This window comes from Ixodes scapularis, unplaced genomic scaffold (genome assembly GCF_016920785.2).
Source record: "Ixodes scapularis isolate PalLabHiFi unplaced genomic scaffold, ASM1692078v2 PGA_scaffold1__304_contigs__length_218370807, whole genome shotgun sequence".
In the NCBI taxonomy this organism is placed as follows: Eukaryota; Metazoa; Arthropoda; class Arachnida; order Ixodida; family Ixodidae; genus Ixodes; species Ixodes scapularis.
This window is the reverse complement of record NW_024609846.1, coordinates 85,619,634-85,629,746: the sequence shown is the minus strand read 5'-3', so window position 1 is coordinate 85,629,746 and position 10,113 is coordinate 85,619,634. Positions and strand designations below refer to the sequence as shown.

Here is a 10,113-nt window from a genome sequence, read left to right as displayed (position 1 = left end):
TGGAAAGACCAGCACGAACGGCTACAAAACGTTCATGTCCGTAGAGGAAAAAGTCTCGGCATCCTTCCTACTGACTCTTTTATCCAGTTTTCAAAGGTTAACAAAAGCTTCAAAGAGAATTTCAGGCACCGCGTTGCTGCACATGCACTTTCGGATTTTCTGCATTTGGAATTTTGATTTTTAGGTTTTAGGCAGGAATTATTATGCTTTCGAACTTTTTCCTGTTGTTCAAGTTCATAAAGTTTTCAGTTCGGCTTTCGTTGCCTACAGATTAAGCCACAAAAAACACTCGCCCGCAATTATTAAATTAGAGGCAATATACACAATAAGCTTAACAAATATTACAAAAAAAGACACTTTCTTTCCTACAAAGCAGATGAATTTTAATGATAATAAATTGATATATGTTGCGCATGATCCAACAGCCTCCATACAAAATGAAGAAAAAAAATCGGTGACATTTTCTTCGCATATATAGGCTCAATGGCCGGTGAGCTTTTCTCCGCATCCGCCGGTTTCGCGGTGAGCTTTTCTCCGGTGAGCTTATCTCCGGTGAGCTTTTCTCCGGTGAGCTTTTCTCTGGTGAGCTTTTCCCTGGTGAGCTTTTCTCTGGTGAGCTTTTCTCCGGGATTCGACGTGTTCGCTCGCCCCACCCGGCCAACTCGGCGAGACGTATCCGGTTCGCCAGCCGCATTGCTTACTTTTTCGTTTTGGGGAGCGGTGGGGACAGTATTTTCCAAGGATGCGATGGTTCAAGCGTGACAAAACGTCGGGGAAGCCGGCGAGATTGTCCCAAGATCGAACTCTTCGACGGTGTCGCCGTGCGCCGCCATGTTGCTCTGGATTTCGCTTACTATTGGTGAACCACTACACTGTTAGCAAGTCCCGTGTATTTGGCGAATATTTGGGGTGAAAAACACGCTATTTACACAAATTACCATAAATTTACACGATGAGTAACGGATTATTCGTTCAGAAATCATGCGAGGTTGTAAAAAACGTGTTTTCGTTCGGTCATACACGCATAACCGTGTAGCCGACCTCGATAACACGCATCGCCCCCGGCGACGACCGCGGCATTGCCGGCTATCGAAGCACCGGAATGCTTGGGGACACACTTATAGTCGGTTACAAGTCAAGAAGGTAGGAGAAGCTCCTCCCACAAGCGTGATGCGCCCGTTTCAAATCTCTCCGCAGTCGAAAGAAGAGTTCACTGGAAACGCTCCTTGTTCCGCTTCAATGGATTCCCACTTGTCTCCGATCCCACTTTTTTAAGAAAGCGACCTTTGTATTCATTAAAGGGGCAGTCAAGCGGTTTTTGAGTTCGTGTTTTGATGATGACAACTGAATTAAGACACCCTAAGTATCCCTAAAAACCAAAAAATATAGTCATACGGTGATTATTTCTTTAATAAAAATGTAAATGAAGACCGCCAAACCTCGGATCCACCCGAAAACGAAACCACTCTCATTGGTCATCGCACGCATATCAAAACGATCTCGGGCCAATGGCGTTGAACGACGCTCCGTCGCGCAGCGATCCCGAGGTAGCCGCACCGGCCGAACTTCTTTGTCATTCGAGCTTCGATCATGGCGGAGTTCTGTACGCTCGAGGACCTGACGCCGTTGGAGCTTGACATTCTTCGGCGGACAGCCGACCTGGGGATGATTTCCTACGACGCTACTCCGACGTGTGATGTATACGACAGCAGCGCATCGGAGTCGTGTTCGGGCTCTGATGACGAGCAGGCGGCCATGTCCGAGGACGAAGACGGCGCCTTTGACGAGACGGGGCGGATCGGCAACACCGACTGGTGGGTGATACGCTGTTTATTTCACCGCTGTATGTGTCATTTACACTTGTTCTCTTCTTATCTTCTTTCTCAAAGGTGCCAGTGCGGATGTTGCGCGCAGATGCCGACAGCTGACGAGTGCGTCTGCTGCCGCGAGTACCCCGCCGCCGCGTCGAGGCAACCTGGCTGCCTAACAAGCAACCCGGATTTCGAGACGGTGTGCTTGAATCCGGGGGTGCTCGAGGTCGCCTACCTCATGATGCGCCACTACCGCCAGGACGGAATGGGCACAACAGCGCACGAGTGAGTTCAACGCCATAATTTGCTGTTCGGCTAACTTGCAAACCGGCGCCAGCAGTAAAACGTTAGACAGCTACTTTACTATCTGTTTCAGTGAGCGTTACGCACGTTACTTTTCAAATGTGAAGTCACATTAGCGGTTGCATCGCATGTTTTACTTGCGTTTCGTGCCGTGTTTCATTGTGAAGTTGTGGGTCATCAGAAAGTAAAATGTTCAAAACCTCGATTGCTGCATCAGTATCTCTTGCTTCAGAACAAGTTCGTGAGATCTGGTTAGCTCCAGTTTAGCTTATCACTAGTGATGGGACGGATCTTTATTCGAATCTGAAGGTTCGGGAAGATTCGGAAAAGTAGCCGAATCCCAAGCGATTCGGAAAAGTTTGGAAACATTCGGAGCGTTGCCATGGTTGTCAAATCACGTTGATGAGTGTTTGAACTTTTCGGGATATTATACTCACTGAATTCTACAAAGTGCACTAAATATATTGTAATATAATATCACAGTAATAAATAAAATGTTCCGCTTTGTTTAAATTATTTTGGATGTTTGTCGAGAACGGTAGCCAGACATCTCGGGAAAATTGGTTTCAGTTCCAAATTACGACCCAATAGGCATGCTTGGTGCACACACATAGAAATGCAAGCGCATTTTTTCATCGCTGTAAGAGATTGATGCCGTACGTGCTCTTCGGTACAGACCCATTTCGTGCCCATAATTACTGTCATAGTGGCACACAACCACACAAGTGAGTATGTTCGATTCGATTATCTCCAACGAGTTTCCACTGAGGTATAGGTGACATTCACTTGACGTCACTCGCTAGGTTCGCTGGCATCGCCCACCACGGTCGCCATCTTCGAGGTCTCTTTCTATCGCGGGTGTCGTATGGCCGGACCTTTTGAGCGTGGTTTAGCAGCATTTTACAACTTTAAAGAGCCTTTTTAACCGAAACTAGGGGTTATTCTTATACTTTGGTGCTTTTGAAGCGCCGTAGCAGTATTTTTTGTGTGTTTTAGTTCGTTTTTGTCGCTATCGGACTCGTTCACCGCGGCCGCGTTGCCCCCTCGGCTCCATGAAGCGCTCCGTGTCGCGCGCCGTGCCCACGGCGGTAGCTCTTGCAAGAACTGATTTTTCTACTTTGGTGATTTTGTAGCACGGTGTGATTACTCTGTTTTGTTTTGCTAGTTTCTTTGTTGTTTTTCTCTAGCGGATTTGCTGCACTACGGCCGTGTAACCGCGTTGCTCCATCGCCTCTGTGTCGTACATACGTCCTGCCTTCGGTGTTCGTTCCTGTGCAAAGACATACCGTGCGGCTCACAGAGTGCGCAGCTTATGAAAGATGCGGCGCATTTTTCATTAGCCCTAGCGATTTAAAAACCGCATGTAAGCGATTTGGCGAGACAAGCGACGGTGACCCGCTTCGTTGCCGCGAGGCAAACCGCATGAAAGCGTCGGGAGCAAACGACCAAGGCGATGAGCACTAAGTTTTCTAAAAATCCCAAAACAGAGCTACGCGACGAGCGACAGTGAGGCGTGAACCGCATGTAAGCGATTTAGCGAGCGGCGACGAGTGACGGAGATTTCTCACGGTCGGTTGTCGCTCGGTTTTTAGATTTCTAGAAAACGTCGCTGATCGCCTTGGTCGCTTGCTCCCGTCGTTTTCACGCGGCTTGTCTCGTCGCGCAAGTGATCGAGCGACAGCGAAGCGGGTCGTCGTCGCTTCAGTCGTGGCTGTCGCTCGTCTCGTCTCATTGCTCGCTTACATGCGGTTCAGCCTTTACACACGCGGTACTCGGCGGCAACAAGAAAACTAAAACGGCCCGCCCCCGAGATAAACCTCTTTCTTTCTTGTTCAACGAAAGCTCCTTCAACGATATAAAATTGTACGACCGCGTAGCCAAGCCAGTCAAACCGCGACCTCGAAGATGGCGAATCGACGGTGGCGCTCCCTGGCAAAATTGAACCTGCAGGCTCAGTGAATACCGCCTATTGCTATCGACACACGGGAAACAATGTGAAACTCCTGGTTAATGCTATCCGATTTAGTTAGTGTTTGGTTGCAAACAATGAAGTTGCGTTGGACACCCCTGTGTTGTGTTTTTTTTTTCGTCAAATAAAGTTTACGTATAAAAAAACTCGCTGACGAGAACGGAGAAACGACAGTGCAACGTTTTTCTTCGCCACCGGTGCCGGTACGCGGTCGAAGTTGTGACGAGCAACATTCATCTAGTTTTCGCGCCTTATAGGTGCAGACATACGCAGCTCTAGAGAAGGAGACAAATCATTTCCTTGCCTGAATATATATTTCTTGTACGTTGCATCACATTATGTATAATACTCCTCATTTTGCTACATCTTACCGATCACCGCAAAACCGCACAGGAAGCGAAACCGTGCATTGGTTAGGCCCACGTCAACCACACCGATCAGCTCAGCTGGACCTTGGCGCCTGCCAGGGTTTAGAACGACAGTTTAGTACATACCATATGTTGAAATAAGCAAGACGAAATCTGGTTATATGCAGTAACAGTACCTAAGAAAAGCACAACTGTCCACATTGGCGAAGTTTACGACTATTTTCACACTGCCGTCTGCAACCAGCGACGAATCTGATGAATCTGTCCGAATCCAAATCTCCGGTGATTCGTCCTATCACTAATATTACGTTCACATTATGGACCTAACGGGCGTAACTTTTGCAACAAACGTTGGCACAACATGCATAAACGCTACGTTCAGGGTACACTACTGAACGCAGCGTTCACACCCATTGGAGTAGTGCGCTCAAGTTTCGCCTCTGACTGCTGCGCCACTCGAGACCCCCGTGGGATGCCTTTGAAGTTTTGATATGGCCATTTTCTCCTCGGTAGTAGCGACGGGCTTGCAATTGTGTCGTTAAAAAAGCTGATCACGGCGGAATGTGCCCCTTGATCATTGCCCCTTGATTCCACTCCGGCAGGTGCAGCTTCCAGACGAAATGGTGCGTCGAGACTTTGAACACTAGATAAAAAACAACAAAAAAGCTAATTTCCCTCAGCTTCATTGAATTCCCTCTCTGAATTATCCAAACGTTATTGATAGCGTGCAAGCAATTATGATAAAAGCAATGCCCCGTCTCTTTGGCGTGAACTACTGCATCTCTTTGCCACAAAGAGATGCAGTAGTTCGATCGAGTCAGCATGGACAGTGCTGCCGCATATTTTAGGGTTTGTGACATGCATATTGTTGTGCATGTTAGGCTTTGGTCATCTGGTCTGTTGGAACAACCTAATATAATGTTCACACCTGTCAATTGAATTTGTGGAAAGAATAATGGACACAATCTAGAACTTGCTCTGCTCTTCGGGTTATTTTAGATCGGTTGCTGCCCAGGCATGAGGGCCCGTTGCAGCACTTTTTTTTTGTTTCTGCTGGTAGAGCCCAGAATCTGCAATTTTAAAAGGTTGTGATATTGCGTCTTACAGAAAATTATTGTGGTTATTCTTTCAGGCGCAACCGCTACGCCGCCTACCGGCAGTGCGTCCTGTGGCTGTGGCGGCGCCTTGGCCAGCACAACAGGCGACCACTGCCATCCTGTGTGGTGAAGGCCATCAGGGGCCGGTTTCCCGACACTTCATATTCTGGCTTTCGGCACAGTCACTGAAAGCCACTCTGGGGGCTCAAACATATGAGGGTAAGTCAAAACGTATCTGCAATGTGGCTATAACGTTTCGTACATTGTTTTTACTGACTTCTGTCTTCGTTTATTTTATTGTTATGCCGTTGTGGTTCTGCTATGAAAGTTTGACCATAATTCATTTGTTTTCTCTTTGCTGCAAATAGATCATGGCCCCTCCCTTGGAAGTTTGCACCAAAGAGGAAAAGCGAGCAGAGAACCAGTGTCTCGCTCAACGGAGTGTCTATGAATTGAGCGTCCACACCTTCCGACCACATAAACCGGAACCCTGCTCGTTTTTCCTCTTTGGTGCAAACTTCCAAGGGAAGGGCTGTGATCTATTCGCAACAAAAGGAAAACCAAGGAAGAATTATTATCAAACTTTCATAGCAGGACCACAACAGCATAACAATAAAATAAACGAAGACAGAAGTCAGTAAAACAATGTACGTAAAGTTATAGCCACATTGCAGATATTTTTTCACTTGCCTGCACCCCCCCCCCCCTCCCCTCCTCAAGCGGATTCCCACCTTACTGTGGTGGAGGGTGTAGCGCGTTCCATGTTGTAGACGGAAGAGATGGTGCGACCGACTCCGAGCTTAGGTGAAAACGTTCTGTTTATTCTCTCGTGCCACCGGGCTCGTATCGACGAGTAACGTCGTCGTCTTTCATCCGCTGCCCGGTAGGCCGGTGGACCGCCACAGAGCTCCCCCCCTAGAGCCGTCGCCTGCAGCTATGCAGGCTGTAGGGGACGGAGCGATTGAGTGGTTGCGGCAGCAGCAAGTGAGTTGGGCTGTTGCCGTTGGCTAGTGATACGAGCCGGACGACGTGGCAGAGAGTGGTGCAGAAGACAGCCTGCGCAAACCACGCAGGGACTTGACGCTGAAGTCAGGCTTATTGGAGCAATGCGGCAGCAGAGAAAGGGCACAGCGATGCGTTCGTGCTGTGCAGCCAATGTGGAGTGGGCTCCGTCGCAGCTCGGGCTCCAAGGGACATGGCGGTCAGCTGTGGGACCGATACAGCGTCATCCCTGGAGGTGACGCACCGAGCGGAGGGAAATGCATGACCAGCGATAAAGAGGCCCTGGTCGGTTAGCGAAGTGTCTTGCCAAGAACAGTATGGTCCGCCGTGACTTGCCATGCCCCAGCGTGGCGCGGTGCGGCACGCCCCACATGTTGTGGCAGCACGCGACCGTGCCAGGCCAGCACCACACCACGCAGATGGGCACGACTGCCGGGGTGACACCAGGGGCTGCGGCAGTGGTGGAAATGCCAAAGAACGTAGACTTGCCGTGCCGGCGGGGTGAGCGAGGTGGTCGCAGCCCGTTGCTGGGAGATGCCGGCGGCAGACGCGACGGGGCGGAGGCAGTGTCGGAGGATCCGGATGCGGGGGCCGAGGAAGATGTGTTCCCGCATAATCGTCCAAATCCCAAGCCGCTGCCGTGTCCCGTGCCGCGGAGAACGTTCCCCTGGATGGCAGGTGCTCGGAGCCGATCATCACGTCCGGGTCACCAATTTGTAGCGCGTTCCATGTTGTAGACGGAAGAGATGGTGCGACCGACTCCGAGCTTAGGTGAAAACGTTCTGTTTATTCTCTCGTGCCACCGGGCTCGTATCGACGAGTAACGTCGTCGTCTTTCATCCGCTGCCCGGTAGGCCGGTGGACCGCCACAGAGGGGTTTGTGTGCCCTAATGACCCTCTTGGGCTATGCCGGCCAGGGTCACCCATGCCGGACAGGCCAGAGGATAGGGGCCAGACAAAGAGGAATCCGTGGGTTAGTACCCACCCATGCCTGCCTTTGTGTGGCGTTGCCAGTGTCTGGGAAAAGGGAGATTCTGATGGTTGAGGTGAGCCCTGGGTCATTACTGCACCCTTGGTTAGCTTTGCTGCATATTACGAGTTTTCTTGTTGTGATTACTGTTGTAGCGTTAGCATTTTTACAGCTCTGCTTCATGGAATAGCACAGATTGTCGGCGATGTTAGAAATGTTGAAGTATTGATTCCTTCGTTGATTGACAAAGTGTCAATAGTGCCATGTGATCTTTGAAAGGCACTAAAGATATGTGAATCCGTCATGTATGTTGTGAAGGTAATAAAATGCGATTGCTTTTTTGGACACATTAACTATGTCTTTGTCATGCGAGTTTCTCTTTGGAAAGGTATACAAACATGAGTGGTGTACAGGGTCGTCCACTCTGCGTGGCCAGCGCTCCGCGAAGCGCCGCAGGTGAGCGCCTTGCGAGTTAGGGCCAATTAGTGCGCAGGCTCAGGGAGAGCCAGGGGCCAAGCCTCCCCCGCGTGATCTGCTACAGTGTCGGCACAGCGGCCATGTTCTGAGGCGAAGCAAGCACTGTTCTTACATCCTTGGGGTCACATGATACTCAGAAACTTTGATCTGCAAGTGCTCTGCACAACTTGTTCCTCTGAGAAAGGTAAACCAGCCGGCACACAGCAAGTGTCCCGCACAAGAAAAAATTACTTTGCCACATAGCGAAGTAATTGCCGCGTCGGTTGCTTATGTAGCAGACGACGCAGCAAAGGCTTGGACAATGGTTATCTCTAATCGGCCCCAATTCACAAGGCAGCCAACTGCGGCGCTCCACCGAGCATCAGCCACGCAGTGCCGTGTGCACCCCAACAGTGGACAACCGTGTACATCGAGACCTACTTGCTTATTTGCAGGGCACAATCATGACGCAATTTTTTTAATATGATTTCACCATTCCTTTATTGGCAGAAAATGCCCTCTATCCATTTTTTATGCCCGATGCACCGGATCCTACAGGTTATTTTTAGGTTACATTCTATCTGCTTCCACCTTCTCTTGATGAGTCATGTGAAACAGAAAAGTTATTCCAAACATTTATTTATAACTATCTGGAGTGCAGTGCACCTCCCGGTCTACACAGGAGAGATATCGCACAAAGGTGAAACAAGAGAATGATTCAGATGGGGGAAAACCGTGGTGTAGACTGGCAGTACTGCTTGGATATCATTAAAAATAACTCTGAGTGATCCGAGTTATGCACAACTTTACTCAGCATTGCCAGTCTACCTCCTGGCTGAAAACCCCATTTATTAAAAAAGTCGCAGGCGAGCAGTGCTGTAATCGTGGTAACTCCTCTTCAACCTGTCAGCTTGCCAGCACATGAAATGGAAAATCAACGCCAGGGTATTAGATGCTTCAATTATAAAAAAGAAACGTGCCATGAACACGTTCATTAGTGTGCTTCAACTGAATATACATTACACTTTCAGTAAACCTACTATTTTTCCTTTGACAATGTTGAAAATTCCTGGCATGCAATGACAGACCCTGTCCTTCTACTTGGTTGTCAATGTCACACTCCGGTCGAGGTCACATTATGAACAGTGCGTGAGATGGTAGCCCACTCGTAAGTATAGGGTCCTGATTATCTTGACTTCCCTAATGTAGCTGCACCGAAGACAATATACTGACCAGACTTTCTCAAATAAATGTTACGCCTCACTCCTTGCTAACAAATATTGAAAAATGGAGGCCTCCTGATATATTTTTCTTTGCTCGCTGGTGTTCCTTGTCCTCTAGCATCCACACTGGCAGGTGATATCAGTCGTCAAAGCTTGCATCTCTCGTGGTCCTGAAATCCAAACCCAAATGTTGGAATAGGTCTCAATTCTACTTAAAAATGATTGCAAAGCAACACATATCCTTACTGCAGGTCTCTGGTTTCAGGATTGGCCATTCTTTCCTGGTAGTGCTCACCTGGTGCAAGTGTTGTAAAACAAACTTGCTTCTTTATAAGCTGGTTCACCCTTTGCTGCAGCCAAACTTACTGCCCGGGGCATTTTTGTAGAGAAAAAGTGGCGTGGTTACAGGACTGCTAGCATCGTGCAGCGGCCACACTTACTGCTGGCTTTCATGACGAGACTGCGGGACGATTGAGTGGACTTTGTACTGCCTGGGGCATTTCTGTAGAGAAAAGGTTGCGTAGTTACAGAACTGCTAGCATCGTGCAGCGGCCACACTTACTGCTGGCTTTTATGACGAGACTGCGGGACGAATGAGTGGACTTTGTCCTGCCTGGGGCATTTCTGTAGAGAAAAGGTTGCGTAGTTACAGAACTGCTAGCATCTTGCAGCGGCCACACTTACTGCTGGCTTTTATGACGAGACTGCGGGACGAATGAGTGGACTTTGTACTGCCTGGGGCATTTCTGTAGAGAAAAGGTTGCGTAGTTACAGAACTGCTAGCATCGTGCAGCGGCCACACTTACTGCTGGCTTTTATGACGAGACTGCGGGACGAATGAGTGGACTTTGTACTGCCTGGGGCATTTCTGTAGAGAAAAGACTGCGTAGTTACAGAACTGCTAGCATCGTGCA

General features: G+C 49.0%; 1 protein-coding gene and 1 long non-coding RNA gene across 2 annotated transcripts; one reads left to right on the top strand and one right to left on the bottom strand.

Annotated features, from left to right (window-relative positions):
* Positions 1-1,752: 1,752 nt before the first annotated feature.
* On the top strand, positions 1,753-5,737 carry LOC121835770 (P2X purinoceptor 7-like; the record flags this gene model as incomplete). Its single annotated transcript, XM_042290257.1, has 3 exons — positions 1,753-1,814; positions 1,890-2,096; positions 5,584-5,737. Coding segments are annotated over 3 exons (423 nt in total), but the record flags the coding sequence as incomplete, so codon positions are not given.
* A 3,433-nt stretch (positions 5,738-9,170) lies between these two features.
* On the bottom strand, positions 9,171-9,683 carry LOC115326238. The gene is made up of 2 exons (XR_005717778.3): positions 9,446-9,683; positions 9,171-9,369 (listed from the first exon to the last, which is right to left on the bottom strand). It is a non-coding gene; the product is annotated as an uncharacterized LOC115326238 (long non-coding RNA).
* Between the last annotated feature and the right edge of the window lie 430 nt (positions 9,684-10,113).